The 17,599-nt window shown below is 41.1% G+C and overlaps 1 protein-coding gene across 2 annotated transcripts in view; it reads left to right on the top strand.

Annotated features, from left to right (window-relative positions):
* Positions 1-276: 276 nt before the first annotated feature.
* LOC126291607 (Golgi resident protein GCP60) overlaps positions 277-17,599 on the top strand; it is a 71,973-nt gene continuing 54,650 nt past the window's right edge. Inside the window, exon 1 of one of the 2 annotated variants that reach the window (XM_049985143.1) lies at positions 277-1,049. In XM_049985143.1, coding sequence (XP_049841100.1) covers positions 866-1,049 — 184 coding nt within the window. In that variant the 5' untranslated portion in view covers positions 277-865. The remainder of the gene's footprint in view (positions 1,050-17,599) is intronic. The other variant, XM_049985144.1, reaches the window with a different exon arrangement.

Raw genomic sequence — 17,599 nt, 5'->3', positions numbered from 1 at the left:
CATTTTGAAAATAATGTTTAAAGTCTGGCTAATAATCTGCTCTCATCAGTGTCTTTTGTTTTTCTTTCTTAAACTCAGCTGCTTAAAACTCAACTTCGACATAGTGGAACGTGGAGCGCAGCGTAAGGGATGACATTTCTGAACTCGCAGAATGTCTAAACAATGTTCAAAGTAATTGGAAAAAAACTACGCGAATGATACATAGCCGATCTATTTGGCCACGAGGCTGGATAGAAGTATTTGTGCCTTTTTAATTACATTTTGTGACAAATAAAACAGCCAGAAAATGGAATCTGTGACGAAAGACGGACTTTTGCAGCTGATCATAGCCAAATACAAAGATTCAACAATTTGTGGTTGCACAGTCGGAATGCAAAAAAAAAAACATTGTCATTTCCGCATATACGAGTATTGTAATTTTGCTGATACTACTGCTGCACGCTGATTAACATAAATGTACACCAAGTAATGTGTAAAATGTTGACGTCTGCGTAGCTACTGTTTGTCGACAGATTGAACAGCGAAAGAACATCGCTGGTGGGTCGTCGTGATGTACGGTGGAGTATTGTGCGTTGGCAAGAGAGGAAAATGAACTGTGTTTATTAAGCTGAACTAGCACATTCTTTAAGGGAATGAAAACTAATAGGAGGTAACGAAGTGCTTGAAGATGTGTTGAAGGAATTAGATGTAACTGGTACTGAGTAAGAAAGCCATCTAATGTGCTACTGCGAAATAACAATACGAATTCCAAGAGAGATAAACAGTGGCGTCGATTTGTGCAAGCAATAACTGTTATGCTCACAGTAATAAACAGACTCTTACAACATAATTCGGTACCTATAAGTCCAAGGGGCTTATAGATGCAATGGCGACGAATGGCGAAAGCAGTCATCTTGACAGCCAGCTAGACCGGCTAAGTATAGGATCCGAGGAAAGCATAACACGTTCACACATTGATGGAGAGCTAAGTAAGGAGGATGAAGAAGCCTTGGAGAAATGGGGATTCCAATTGAAAGATCTATATCGGCTTGCCCTTAGGTTTTATAAAGGTAAGAATGTCATCTTTTAAAAAAGAAAATATAGTATAGCATTTGCATCGCTGAAGGAAAATAGTTTAAAACTTGACATTGAAAGTACCATCTGTCCTGTAAACAGGTTGCTGATGTTTAAGTATTTCTACCAGTAAGTCTAGTGATTGTTATGTGTTTTTCTGAAAGCAGGTGTTCCAGTCCCAAACAATATTATAATTATAGTTTGTCACATTCTATAGGCCTAATGCATACTAGATTTGAATAAAGTTTCCATTGATGTGTACTTGGTTTTATCCCTTGATATCAGTAAAAACAGGAATGACATCTTTTCATATTTGCATTCTTTCTTTCAATTAATTTCTATGATATGGTAAATGCCACATTAAAAACATAACAAAAATAACTCCATTTAGAAACCAACATTTACATCTACATAAATACTCTGCAAACAACTAAAGTGCATGCCAGAGGGGTACTGACCTTGCTACCACATGTTAGGCTTTCTTCCCATTCCAATCATATGTAGATTATATTTAAATTTCTCCATGTATGCTGTAAAATGTCAGGTGTTATGTTTGTAAGGACAGTGAATAATTACTGCCTTAATCATATTGCATTTTGAAATACATTTGCAGTCGTAGCTAATCTCTGATGTCATTAGTCAAAGCAGATGGGTAGAATCAAAAGCCGTGGGTTTTCTTAACCTTTTTTTTCAAGTTTTTGACTCTCTAGTTCTAAACAGGTTGAAGTTTGAAGTCTTTGGGTTGCTAGTGTGTAGTTTCTGATCAATTCACACTTTATGATTAAACAATACTGTGTGCAGTAGCACTTTCATTGTGTGTTTTCATACTATTTTTCAGAACTTCTGTTGAATTTGTAGCAGTTAGGAACACCATTGAACATGTAAGAAAAAAACTTTTATCTTCATCTACAGAAAACAGCTGTGTATTACTTTCATTTGCCAGTAACAGCATACCAGTTGTCATGTGCTTTTACAGTAGTACCACAATGACAGTCATTTGCCCAACAGTTTGGATTATTTTGTTGTGTGGTATTGTTGGGAATAGTCAAACAGATCTCGACCCTGATTCTGTAAGAGAATGATGCAACATTATATCCAACGCTACTCGGAACAGTGCCACTGGACTCCCTCATTGTATAGGCTCATGAGAAACAATGGATAGTTGATGCATGATATTGGTAACTGTGATTTAGAACAACTCGGTTGCAAGTGGAGTACTTGGAATTTTTCATGGACACAATTGTAATCAAAAGTTGAAAAATCTTTTTAAAATTCCTAGCACCTGGAGTCAATTGCTACTCCATGTATTTCTAGTTCCACATCTAATGTAACTTTAACTTTAAAGTACTCATCAATTCCCAGCGAATATGGTGCTTGACAGTCTCTCACGCATGCAGCTGGATTGATTGATCATTGTAGAATTAACTTTCGACCGTGTAAGGTAACACTGACCGAAAGCAACCCACTAAATCAGGAACTGGTGAACATTGCATTGAAACCAACCACAAAATGAAACACAAAAGTACGAAAAGTCTGTACAACACATCCCACTATTGGGACTGTGTATACGAGGAGGCTATTGAAATCTGGCTACGTGGGAGGCTAATCAACAACAACAACAACAACAACAATAATGTATTTCAACTTAGTCAAGTGTGGGCTCCAGCACTGAAAAGTTCTCCAAAAACAGTGAAAGCGGAACACTGAGCACGCCAAAGTTGGAGCGCAGACTGAGGACCGCACTTGAATCATGAGCATGATCTACCCCCACCACTGTAGCATCACATAGTGTGGTCCATACATGGGTTCATTGGAGGGGGAGACCAGCATGTCAGTGAGCAGGGGTAACCTGATGATGATGGCATGTTATGCCATCAAAAAAAAATCTTTCAACAATGGTCAATCAATGTGTTTGCAACCCTGAGAGACTATCAAGCTGATAAACTTTGATGAGATCGCTGCAAACGTGATATTGTTTGTAACTGGTTGATTCTTTGTATTTTGTGAATAATTGCAGTAAATACTTAAAATTATTTTTAAATGATAAAAAGTTACCATTGTAATCAACATATTATTTTAGGTGTTACAATTTTATGTTGGACATTGCTCAGTATATATGCGGTCTGATTTATACTTAATGAAAAGAATGTAGAAAATGTAGGATAAAAGTGCATTTTCAGTGTACCACAGCTTTCCTGCTATGTGCTGCTGTTTGTAGTTGTTGACACGATGAGTTGTGGGAGGTTAACTAAACAAATCTCGAGTTGGTTGTTGGTAGCCAATCAGAGTGCTTGTTCATAATTTCCTGTGTTTCGTAAATAAAATTAGCTGAGTATTTTGTTCTGCTAGGTTAGAATTTAACAACATTGTCAGAATTTTCTGTGAAATCGGAAATAAGACATACAAGGAGCGTATTGTGATAACGGACATGTGTTTCTGGCTAAATTACACATCAATCTATCATGGCACTTCTATTTTTGTGTTGAGATTTGTTGGCTACTTCAACTTGTAACCAAATTGTCACATTCCATTGTAACCAAGGCCTTGGGCTTTGCTACTGGTTAGTCGGTCAGCACATTAAATTTTCTTCCATTCACATTCACTCGTAACAAAATTGTCACATTTGAACCTAATTGGGCTACACTACAGTTGATTCAGTGAGCATATCAGAAACAAATTTTCTTATTCTTTGGAAAGGAGTAATTAAACTCAGCTATTCTCAGATATGTGAACCAATTGGCTACGACTGACGAAAACAAATTGCCAACAACAGCAAATGGCGGAAGAGCCTGGTGCACTGAAGTGCACTTCAGCCAGAGTTAGTTTCGGTTTCTGTGTCCTGTTATTTAACTAGTAACCAAACCAGGGAGACATTGCATCAATCACACACAGATAAATTATAATGCGTATTCCACAAGACTAAGTCTTAGGCCACTAATATTCTTGCTGTGTGTTAATACTATGCCATTTTATTTGGGTCATTTAAACCTACTCGTACTGGAGGTCGGTCTATCAGACTGTGAGATAATGATGCTGTGGCATGTGTTGTCGGACATGCACAAAGAAGAAGAGAACCAAACATTGACAATTACCTCTTTTGTGTTTGTGTATTATTTTGTATAATGTAGATCGACAGGTTAATCTGTAGTGTAGCCTGTGTATAAAGTAGGATGAAAGGTGACAGTTTGGTAGTGAATGCAAAATTTTAGCTGTGGTGGGTATAGCACAAATTGGCTAGCATTAATATTTGGGGGCAGGTTCTTTTTGGGGTAGGGGAAAGGGGAGGGTAGACAGTTTATCCACTTGTGTACTATCAAGAGTGCTCCATCCCAGTTAATTTACTGAATGAACAATGAATAATAAACTGAGTACATATTTTGAAGGTTTTTGGGTTAACTTGAACTGTAAGTGTGCAGTAGAGTTGCCAAAATGTTTGCTTACTTGGTGGATGGTGCCCAAGAGATCATTAAATTCGACTGTTAATAATATCAGTTGATGCTAACTCAAATTTTGTTTCATCTACAGCTATACTCTGCAGTGTGTGACACACACTTGAGCAATATTCTAGAACCAATTGTACGAGTGATTTGTAAGCAATCTTCTTTGTAGACTGATTGCACTTCCCCAGTGTTCCACCAGTAAGCAAAGTCTCCCACCTGCTTTACCCATGACTGAGCCTATGTGATAATTCCGCCCCAGGGTATGAGGGCGTGCCCTCGTCCCACTCACTTTCATGCATATGCACCAGTCTGTGTGGATTGGGAACTTCTTGCGCCCTGGCTGCTGCCTCTGGCACTGCCACAGACATCTCTTCAGTCACAGTGTCATTGCCATTAACTTTTCCACCCATTCCTGGTTTGTTCATGAAGGGTGAATGGGAAATATGATAGCTTATTTTCTCAAAGTTATCATTTCGCAAGATGTGTGTTAGGAAATGTGATGTTCCTCGACTCTTCTTGTACATAGGATCTGAGAATGTCAGCAGTAATCTCCGTGACGCACAGAGCCTTCCTTGTACTGTCTGCCACTGGAGTTTGTTGAACATATCTCTAACACTCCCACACTTGCTCTACAGTCCCGTGAAGCAGCATTCCATGCTTCATTGGACCTTCTCTTAGTTAAATCTTTTAACACTGTTTGGTAGGTGTTCCAGGCTGATGAACATTATTCAAGAATATGTTGAAAAAGCATTTTGTAAACCACTTCTTTTGTTTATGTATTTTACTATGAGCCTCAGTTTGCTATATACACTAATGCTCATAAATTAAATATAATGCAGATATATGGTGAAACAGCACTCTGGTGGGCAGTTTTTGGGTTTAAATCGCCTCAGGCTATGACCTTGTGGCACATTTGACTTGCGGTCGTCACACGGTGGCACTCGCTGCAGTCCACATATACAGAGGTGTGTTGGTGCATGTCAGAGTACGGTGCAGCGAGTAAGTGTGCAGACTTTTTCAGATACGCGAATGGTGACTGTGTGTTGGATATGGCTCAAAGAACACATATTAATGATGTTATGAGGGGTAGAATACTAGGGCGATTGGAAGCTGGTCAGACACAGCAGGTTGTATTACGGGCCCTCCGTGTGCCTCAAAGTGTGATCTCACAATTATGGCAATGATTCCATCAGACAGGAAACGTGTCCAGGCACTACAGTATGGGACGTCTACAGTTTACAACACCACAAGAAGACCGATATCTCACCATCAGTGCTCGCAGGCGGTAATGAAGTACTGCAGGTAGCCTTGATCGAGACCTTACTGCAGCCACTGTAACAGTTGTCTCCAGACACACAGTCTACAGATGACTGAATGGACATGGTTTATTCGCTTATTCGCCCGGAGACCTACAAAGTGCATTCCACTGACCCCTGGCCACAGGAGAGCCCATGAAGCCTGGTGTCAAGAATACAGTACGTGGTCATTGGCACAGTGATCCCAGGTTATGTTCACGGACGAGTCAGGTATAGTCTGAACAGTGATTCTTGCCAGATTTTCATCTGGCGTGAATCAGATACCAGATATCCTTCAGAGACCTGTATGGAGGTCATGGTTTGATGGTGTGGTGTGGGATTATGATTGGTGCATGTACACCCCTGCATGTCTTTGACAGAGGAACTGTAACAAGCCACGTGTATCGGGATGTCATTTTGCACCAGTATGTCCGCCTTTTCAGGGGTGCATTGGGTCCCATCTTCCTCCTGATGGATGATAAGACATGGCCCCACTGAGCTGCCATCGTGGATGAGTACCTTGAAACGGAAGATATCAGGTGAATGGAGTGGCCTGCCTGTTCTCCAGACTTAAACCCCATCGAGCATGTCTGGGATGCTTTCGGTCGACGTATTGCTGCTCGTCTTCAACCTCCGACGACTCTTCACGACAGGCACTGATGCAAGAGTGGGAGGTTATACCCCAGGAGCTGCTCGACCACCTGATCCAGAGTATGCCAACCCATTGTGCGGCCTGTGTACATGTGCATGGTGATCATATCTCATATTGATGTTGGGGTATATGCACAGGAAACAGTGGCGTTTTGTAGCACATGTGTTTCGGGATGGTTTACTAAACTTATCACCAATACCGTGGACTTACAGATCTGTATTGTGTGTGTTCCCTATGGGCCTATGCTATTAGTGCCAGTTTTGTATAGCGCCACGTTGTGTGGCACCACATTCTGCAATTATCCTTAATTTATGAACATGAGTGTACAATACCTGCTATTTGTTTTATTGGTCATTCCACTTGAGGTCACTGTGGACAGTTATTCTGAGAGGTATTTTACAGTTGTTATGGTATCCAGTGATTTCTCACCAATGGTGTAATTGAGCAGTAATGGATATCTTCGCCTATTTACTCTCAATTTGACATATATTTACCTTTAGGGTAAACTGCCAGTCCTTGCACCAAGCTTTCGATCCTCTGCAGTTCACTACAGGCTTTGCAACCTTCCTGTAGACAACAGTATCATGAAAGAATAGCCTCGTGGAGCTTCTAACATTATCCACTTGATCAGCAATATAAGTTATAAATATTAGTACCTCTATAACACTCCTTTATCTTACCCCCAAAATTACCTTTTCGTTTATCAATTTTGGTCCACTGAGAATGTTGTTTTACGTTGTGTTGTAACTTCAAGGAAAGCTCTATCCAATCTCATATATATATTATCCATTATTCACTAACTTGAAGTTTGTTCACTGTAAGTCAATGAAGTAGTGTATTGGATTCCTCCAAAAAACCAAGGAACATGGCATCAAATATAGCTATATTGGCTCTACTGGTTTCAACTATTTAGTAATTTTTCAGTAGCTCATAATACTTCTCAGTGGCCAATGGCTGTGTCAAAATGTTCTGTTCTTCCACAAGAGTTGTTCAGGAAGTTGGCAGCTTGTTTTTGTTTCACATGGCCAAACTGCGATAACCTCCTGTTTTTATCAGTCTCCCTGTTTTGTGGTGTGTCAACTTTGCTATTGTTGTTGTGGTCTTCAGTCCTGAGACTGGTTTGATGCAGCTCTCCATGCTACTCTATCCTGTGCAAGCTTCTTCATCTCCCAGTACCTACTGCAACCTACATCCTCCTGAATCTGTTTAGTGTATTCATCTCTTGGTCTCCCTCTAAGATTTTTACCCTCTACGCTGCCCTCCAATACTAAATTGGTGATCCCTTGATGCCTCAGAATATGCTCTACTCACTAAGCCCATCTTCTAGTCAAGTTGTGCCACAAACTCCTCTTCTCCCCAATCCTATTCAATACCTCCTCATTAGTTGTATGATCTACCCATCTAATCTTCAGCATTCTTATGTAGCACCACATTTCGAAAGCTTCTATTCTCTTCTTGTCCAAACTATTTATCGTCCATGTTTCACATCCATACATGGCTACACTTCATACAAATACTTTCAGAAAAGACTTCCTCACACTTAAATCTATACTCGATGTTAACAAATTCCTCTTCTTCAGAAGCGCTTTCCTTGCAATTGCCAGTCTACATTTTATACCTTCTCTACTTCGGCCATCTTCAGTTATTTTGCTCCCCAAACAGCAAAAGTACTTTACTACTTTAAGTGTCTCATTTCCTAATCTTAATTCCCTCAGCATCACCCGACTTATTTAGACTACATTCCATTATTCTCGTTTTGCTTTTGTTGATGTTCATCTTATATCCTCCTTTTAAGACACTACCCATTCCATTCAGCTGCTCTTCCAAGTCCTTTGCTGTCTCTGATAGAATTACAATGTGATCGGAGAACCTCAACATCTTTATTTCTTCTCCGTGGATTTTAATACCTACTCTGAATTTTTCTTTTGTTTCCTTCACTGCTTGCTCAATATACAGATTGAACTATTATTCAACATTTATTAACACAGCAGCCCTGTTCTTTTGATAAATATAGCAGTAGTAATGGGCAAGTAGCCTGGCTTTGTCTCCCCTGCTGCCCACTGTGAGGCAGAATGCTGCTTGGTGGTACTGTGGACATGTGATCCGGTAGGGAAAGCTTGTAAATGGAGCAGAGATGAATGAGGATCATTCTAGCAATAAGGGCTGCAAGTGAGTAAATCCACTGACATGAGCAACTTCGACAAAGTACAGATTGTCATTGCCTGGCACCTGGGAGCAAGCATTTCAGAACTGGTGATGCTGGTTAGCTATTCAGGTTCTACAATCATGAGCATCTAGTGAAAATGCTCGAAGGATAGTGCCATCAGTATTTGACAAGGTGTCGGATGACCATGTTTCATTTCAGAATGTGGGGTTGGAGGCTTGCCTGCTCCGTGAACTAGGATAGGCATCTTTCTGTGTCAGAGCTGACAGAGTATAGTGTTTATTTTTTTCCCCCTTTTTTCCATTATCCCTTTTCAGCCTTTCTGTAGAGTTTCCTTGCTTCTCTACGACTGATCCCAACATCTTGGAAACTCTGTTATTCCATCCAAGACACCACTTCTGTTCATCTGTCAAATGTCTCGGATAATGGTGGCAAATAGCTCTTCCAGAGAAAGACGAAGATGTCCACGCTTAGGTTTTTTCAACTTCGGTAACAAGTTGAAGCCTGATGGACTCTTATCTGGACCGCAAGGAGGATGCGGCAACACTTGCCATCTGTATTATTTGCTTAGTTTTTGGGCTACAACATTGCTGATATGTGGATGATCATTGCTATAGCCTCCAACAGCTGAGATCGGATTTTGAGCATTTTTCTATGCAGAGTTTGTTTGAAGTTACGATAATACACTGCCGTGTCACTTGTTCTACATGGGACTCTATCCGTTACGATGATTCCTTTGTAATCGTAAACAAAAATCATCATTTGCTTGAGCTTTGAATGTGTGGGTCGAAATGTGGAGAATCTGAAATTCTTGATTTCAACTGCAGTTCAAAGTCCGTTATTCACATTTCACCAAGAGTGACAGTTTGACACAAGAATCCTTGAGCTTCATGGTTAAATCGTTGTTTGAGCAAGGGTGCAGCGTTCAGGCCTTTTTGTGCTGCTCCTCGGCAGTTAAACAGTGTGGGGCCCTTGTCGCAGAAATGTTTCTCTTTTTCAAATTGTTTGTCAGAAAATGGAATACTGATGCTGGGGGAATTCCCATGACTTGAGAGAATTCCTCAGAACTTGCATGGCAATCTTCTTCAAGAGAATTTTTCCCACAAATTTCACATTTGGTTCATCTGTTCCATGTCTTGGATTATCGTGTATTGCCATACTACCATCACGAAAACGATTAACACAACATGAAACTGTACTATGGTCCATTGTGAACTCACCACAAACTTCACTTAACACGCTATGGATTGCCGTGTAAAGTTTTGATCTTGATGTACATCCTCTGACCTTCAACAGTCACAATACCTGACACCCCTGAAGGGTCCATTTCTATGTGATGCCAATTTTATGTTAAGAATACCGAGCAAAATAGTCAAAAACATGTACTTCTTCCTTAAGCTTCCAATCCACAGGAATACCAACCTGTGCATTATTAATGAAATGTCCCCCATATATCAGATTGTTGTCAGACTGATCTTAAGTGTAGGACTTGCTTATTTTGGAAGGTGATAATTTGGTTGCTAACTGGGGAATGTGTCACTGGTGGTAGGCTTTTCTGCACACAGCCCGAAATATGAGGGGGTACCTAAAAAAAAACTGGAATTGGTTTTTAAAATCTATATACACTCCTGGAAATGGAAAAAAGAACACATTGACACCGGTGTGTCAGACCCACCATACTTGCTCCGGACACTGCGAGAGGGCTGTACAAGCAATGATCACACGCACGGCACATCGGACACACCAGGAACCGCGGTGTTGGTCGTCGAATGGCACTAGCTGCGCAGCATTTGTGCACCGCCGCCGTCAGTGTCAGCCAGTTTGCCGTGGCATACGGAGCTCCATCGCAGTCTTTAACACTGGTAGCATGCCGCGACAGCGTGGACGTGAACCGTATCTGCAGTTGACGGACTCTGAGCGAGGGCGTATAGTGGGCATGCGGGAGGCCGGGTGGACGTACCGCCGAATTGCTCAACACGTGGGGCGTGAGGTCTCCACAGTACATCGATGTTGTCGCCAGTGGTCGGCGGAAGGTGCACGTGCCCGTCGACATGGGACCGGACCGCAGCGACGCACGGATGCACGCCAAGACTGTAGGATCCTACGCAGTGCCGTAGGGGACCGCACCGCCACTTCCCATCAAATTAGGGACACTGTTGCTCCTGGGGTATCGGCGAGGACCATTCGCAACAGTCTCCATGAAGCTGGGCTACGGTCCCGCACACCGTTAGGCCGTCTTCCGCTCACGCCCCAACATCGTGCAGCCCGCCTCCAGTGGTGTCGCGACAGCCGTGAATGGAGGGACGAATGGAGACGTGTCGTCTTCAGCGATGAGAGTCGCTTCTGCCTTGGTGCCAATGATGGTCGTATGCGTGTTTGGCGCCGTGCAGGTGAGCGCCACAATCATGACTGCATACGACCGAGGCACACAGTGCCAACACCCGGCATCATGGTGTGGGGAGCGATCTCCTACACTGGCCGTACACCTCTGGTGATCGTTGAGGGGACACTGAATAGTGCACGGTACATCCAAACCGTCATCGAACCCATCGTTCTACCATTCCTAGACCGGCAGGGAACTTGCTGTTCCAACAGGACAATGCGCGTCCGCATGTATCCCGTGCCACCCAACGTGCTCTAGAAGGTGTAAGTCAACTACCCTGGCCAGCAAGATCTCCGGATCTGTCCCCCATTGAGCACATCTCACGCGGTCTGCACGTCCAGCACGAACGCTGGTCCAACTGAGGCGGCAGGTGGAAATGGCATGGCAAGCCGTTCCACAGGATTACATCCAGCATCTCTACGATCATCTCCATGGGAGAATAGCAGCCTGCATTGCTGCAAAAGGTGGATATACACTGTACTAATGCCGACATTGTGTATGCTCTGTTGCCTGTGTCTATGTGCCTGTGGTTCTGTCAGTGTGATGTATCTGACCCCAGGAATGTGTCAATAAAGTTTCCCCTTCCTGGGACAATGAATTCACGGTGTTCTTATTTCAATTTCCAGGAGTGTAGTTTCAAATTGTCTACGAAACAACCTTGCCCTCTTTGAAGTATGCTCCATTACAACTAATACATTTTTCCCACCCATGCTTGAACTGTTCGAAACATTTATTGTATTCATCTTTAGAAATGACGGACAGCTCCTTGCCCCCCTGCCCCCCCCCCCCCCCCCACCACCCATTTGAATTCTTCAGTGTTGTCATATCTGTGCTCTTTCATGCCCCTTTTCATGCGTGGAAATAAAAAAAAAAGTCACGTGGAGCCAGGTCAGTTAGTAGAACCATTTTATTTTTATCCAGAAACTGTCATGGTGGAAGAACCAGTCTCCTGTCTGCCCAAATCTTCCGTTAAAATTCGCTAAACTCAGCTCCAAGATAACCCACTGATCTCTGATCGTTGATCAGTGTCTGCCGATGGTCTGTGAGCACAGGCTCTTGAATGTTTTTCAATATTTTTGTTGATTCAGGCAGTTAATGGATATCCAGAACAAGGTTCGTCATCATTTGTCATCATTCGACATGTTGCCATTTTTAAATCGAGCAAACCAATCGTACACATGAGTTTTTCCCATAGCATCATCTCAGTAATCTATTTTCAATATTAAAACAGTTTCAGCTGTATTTTTACTGAGTAGGAAAAAAAAATCACAGCTGTGCCTTGTTCACTTAAACTTTTCATCATAAAAATGAAACAAGAACAAAATAGTGCCAGCAAAACCAGTCACTGCAGATGAACAGAACAAAGGCAGGTTGACATCATGGGTGGCACTGAACTGGCAAGGAGTTGCTCTATACAGGCCTATTGGCAGAAATGCATACTACACAAGCTCTGCCCACGGCAGTGTTAGTCTAGTCTTTTTTTGTGTACCCCCTTGTATTGATTAGGTTGAAAGGTCATAGTTTGGTTGTGAATTGAGGAGGTCAATAATTTGTTGTAACAAATTTATTTTATACGTAACTCTTGACAAGAATGTATTAGATCAAATGCCAACAAATAGACTTTGACTTCTTTGAGGTGTGTATATTGTGTTGGTATCACTGAATGTGAGATAGTCATTGCAACAATGATGACCAGAGTAGAAATGGCAATTGAAACAAGTGCAGCTATGTATACGTTCAGTGAATTATATAAAGAGTCAGTAGTGGCATATCTCAAGGAGGAAGCTGAAAATTAATCTCTGGGTAGGAGATGTAGAGCAGGGCCAGGCATAACGTGCCAAACAGCTCATGATCTGGGTGTGCAGGCCAAGGCTCGGCCTATCTTGGCTTTGCTCGATCCTTCACTGAAGTACTCGGTACAGTGTGATGTTTCATTTGGTATTGTGGCATGGCATTTTTTGGTCATCTTAACACACTACAGTGTGGCAGAATTGTGGTGTCAGCATTGTATGCCCTTATCAGCTTTTTGTGGTATGAAGGATATTCAGAGGTCCCCTGGCTGTATGCACAAACAGAGGCAGTCTAGTGATCTGTCGCCACAAGCCTTGAAAACTGAATGGGAATGACAGAAGAGAGGGATGAGACTTCTCAGTATCTATTACGTAGAGGTGTGATTGACAGGTACTGCAAATTTGCTATGAAACAGTATTAAAGTACCATGCAGAAAGAATTTGAAGATTTAGTTAGCAGTGATAGAGCAAAAAATCACAACAATCACTAGACAGGATTCATTGTTCTGTACATCAAGAAACACTTTATACTAACTTTCAGCCATGGAGCACACAAGGAAATTGGTGGTATAAATGGTAAAATTTCTGAAGTCACATGCATTATTTCAGTGTCAGTTGCAACAATTTTGGATAGATGCATTTGAAAAGAAAATTGCAATGTGGAAGTGACAAATTCTGCCAAAAAACACTGTCCATTTCCCTAAGCATGGTGGCATTAAAGAAGACACTAGACTTTAAGAATTCATTGTGTGTGTGTGTGTGTGTGTGTGTGTGTGTGTGTGTGTGTGTGTGTGTGTTCGCGCGCGTGCGCTCGAGTATATATCTATCCTTTTTTCCCCCTAAGGTAAGTCTTTCCGCTCCCGGGATTGGAATGACTCCTTACCCTCTCCCTTAAAACCCACATCCTTTCATCTTTCCTTTTCCTTCCCTCTTTCCTGACGAAGCAACCGCCGGTTGCGAAAGCTCGTAATTTTGTGTGTATTTTATTGTGCCTGTCTACCGGTGCTTTGCCGCTTGAAAATTTGTTTTGTTTGTAATCTATGTTGTTGAGAAATATGAAGTATAAAACAAAGTTGTTTGCAGTTTGACATCATTGACATTTAAATGCGACATGTTTGCAGTTTCTCCCTTCTCATGCTCAGACGTTGTGCCGTGGTGGCAGGGGTAATGTGCAAGTAGGCTGAGCGCTAAGGCACTCGTGTCAGGGCTCGACTCGTGAGCTGAATTCTTGGCCGTCTCTGATGAGAGAAACTGTTTAGAAGAATAGTTGACCAAGTAATAGATATGTACGTACCTAGAACAACAATTAACGATAGGAGGAACCTTACATGGTGCACACTACAGAGTCAGTATCAAAAAACTTTCAAAGAAATGACAGCTACTGCACAATAGATCTAAAATGAAGCAAAGGGTTTTAGACATAGAGATGCTAAATGAAACACGTCAAGAGCGCAATGCATGAGGCCATCAGTGACTTACATATCAGAATCTTATTGAAAGATCTCTCTTAAAATGTAAAGAAATTCTGGTCATATGTTTAAGACTGCTAGTAGTGGCAACAAAGTTAGTTCAGACACTCATGGATAGCAAAAGAACTGAAATTGAGTATAGTAAAGCAAAAGCAAAAACAAAAACACTGTATGCTGTACTTAGTTGACAGATGTTCATTTTCAAATGAGGGTCCAGAACTACTACTTAAGTTTCATTCGTGAACCACTTCAAAAATAAGTGTAATGATCTCAGTGGCACTGAGAAACAACTATCATTGCTAGACTGGAATCCAGGGCCTGATGGAGTCCCTGCCAGCTGCTATTTAGAATATGTGGCCCAGTTACCCTTTATTTAAACATAATAAACCATAGATTACTCAAAACTAACTGGCCAGCAACAGAAGCTTTCCGCAATATAATCATCCTGTAACACAAATATCCATGTGCTGTGTAATTTTATAACTTAAAAGTTATCATGAACAGAATTAACTATTTTTGGAAACCAGCATGTGCTCTATGTAATCTATTTTGCATAAACACAACTTGCAGTACTCTCATTTGACATCTTGAAATCTGTGGGTTGAGGCAATCAGATGCAGTATTTCTCGAGTTTTTCAAAACATTCCACTCAGTACTACATGAATCCTTATTAATGTAAGTATGTTCATGCTGAGTAACAAATGAAATTTGTTACTAGTTTGATGATTTCTTGGTAGGAAAGACTCGGCATGATATCTTTGACGGAAAGTCATCACGAGATGTGGAAATAACTTCAGTTGTGCCATGATGAGATTTGTTGGGATCCTTGCTGTTCTTGTTTATATTTTAACAATCTGTCAGACAGTATTAATGGTGACCAGGCTTTTTGTGGTGGATTTCAGAGTGGTGAAAAGTTCGACAACTTGCTTTAAATTTTTAGAGATGCGAAATTGTGAATAGCACAAAGTACAAAAATGGAGTATCATATAACAGGATTGATAAGCTACAGTTGGAACCAGTCAACTCATGCGAGTACCTATGTGTAACAATGTATGTGAATATGATGTTGAATAATTGTATAGTGTCTGTTGTAGCTGAAGCAGGTGGATGACTTCGTTAGCAAGATATTGTCAAAATTCAGTCAGTTTACAAACAAGGTTATTTACAAAACACTTGTGTGACCCATCCTAGAATATTGCTTAAGGCTCATATGTGTAGGACTAATAGGTGATATTGAATGTGCACAAAGCATGACAGCATAAATGATAGCATGCATATTTGCCCCACAGAGAGCTTCATAGTAATGCTGAAAACCATGAATTGGAAGACACTTAAACTTAATGTCAGTTATCCTCTAAAATCTATTTCCAATGTTTCAAGAAACAGAATGGAGTGAAATGTGTAGGCATATACGACAGCTCCCTCAAATGTCACTGTTGTAATTTCCAGGAAGACAAGATTGGACTAATAACTGTTCGTACAGAGGTTTTTAAACAGTCATTCTTACTGCACTCCATACGTGAATGGAATAGGTAGAAACCCTTTTACATGGTACAATGGGAAGTACCCTCTGTCGTGCACTATGCAGTGGTTTGTAAACTATAGATATAAACGTAGAATTATAAATATGTCCCCAATTAATATCCATTTTTCCCCTTTGTGTTCTGTTATGTTTGAAGGTGATACTAACAAGACGTGTTCACGAAATGTATTTGTAGTTGCGAATATGGGCAACTGTCAGCTGTATAATGGAATGGTGACAATGAAAATTTCTGTCGGACCGGGGCCTGAACACGGATTTCTCGCTTATTGCAAGGGGTCGCCTTACTAGGTTATTGGAGTACAACACGTGGCCAGACCCAGACTTCCATATCGTCAGCCATGAGTTTACAACCTGTACTTGTACATTATTATGTATATTCCTGTACAGGGGAGATAATTTAATTGGAAGCCATTTGTCCGGTGTGGTGAATAAATAATATTGTAGAGCCTGAGTTGTTCAGAAGTATGGTGCAAAGTTCCTTCAGACATGGATGCATGTCTGAAGGAACAGGAACTGCTGTGACTACAGCCATTATGAAATACGAAATGTATTCACAGTTGCAAATATGGATAACCCTCATTTGTGTGAGTCCTGGTGCAGCACAAAGTTTTGTTGTCATACCATTATATATCTGAGGGTTGTCCATGTTCACAACTGTGAATACGTCTCATGTGTTTCATAAGAGGGAAAAAATTAGAATTGGGGGCTAAGAATGAAGCAACCAAATTAAAAAGTGTGTAACACAGGGACGCAGTCTTTCGCCTCTACTGTTCAATCTGGACATCAAAGAAGCAATGATGAAAATAAAAGACTAGCTTCATAAGTGAGATTAAAAAGCAGGGTGAAAGGATATCAATGATACAATTAATAGAGGGCACTGCTATCCTTAGTGAAAGTGCTCTCCAGGGCCTTTTCAATGGAATGATCAGTCTAATGAGTACAGGGCATGGGCTGAGAGTAAACCAAAGAAAGACAAAAGTAAAGAGAAGCAGCAGAAATGAGAACTGTGAGAAATATGGGAATCACAAAGTAGCCTGTTCCTGTTCCTTTAGATGTAGGTGCATGTCCGAAGGAACTTTGCATCATACTTCCAAACAACATGGGCACTGCAATATCATAACATGTGTCCAGCCAAAACACACACATTCCCCCGGAGTCTGGAATCATTTGTAGTTAAAATATGTGGGATTGTATGTTGACATTCTGGATTATCTCCTCACCGTGCATCAGTTGGAATGAAATGTATATCTAAGTTAATGTAACCTAATCTAATCAGTCACAATGTTTTTCAAACCTCTTGTGCCATCCTATTTAACTCAGAATAACATTTGCACCCTACGTCCACAATTATTTGTTGGGTGTGTTCCAATCTCTGTCTCCCCCTGCAATTTTTACTTTCTATAGCTCTATCTAGTACTGTGTAAGTTATTCCCTATGTCTCAACACACGGCCTGTCATCTTGTCCACTCTTCTTGTTAATGTTTTTCATATATTTCTTTCTTCTCCAATTCTGTGGAGAATCTCCTTGGTCTTTATCTTAGTGTTCCACTTAATTTTCAACATTTTTCTGTAGCACCACATATCAGACACTTCAGTTTTCTTTACAGTTTTTCCCAGAGTTCAGAATTTATTACCATACAATGCTGTGCTCCAGATATACATTCTCTGAAATTTCTTCCTCAAATTGAAACCTGTGTGTGACACTAGTAAACTTCCCTGTGCTTGGAATGCCCTCTTTGCCTCTACTCATCTGCTTTTTATGTCATCCTTCCTTCGTCTGTCGTATTATATTGCTTCAGAGGTAGCAGAA

The sequence above is a fragment of the Schistocerca gregaria genome, chromosome 9 (genome assembly GCF_023897955.1).
Source record: "Schistocerca gregaria isolate iqSchGreg1 chromosome 9, iqSchGreg1.2, whole genome shotgun sequence".
Classification (NCBI taxonomy): domain Eukaryota; kingdom Metazoa; phylum Arthropoda; class Insecta; order Orthoptera; family Acrididae; genus Schistocerca; species Schistocerca gregaria.
Note: the sequence above shows the minus strand (reverse complement) of the source record. Positions and strands in the feature narration are given on the sequence as shown.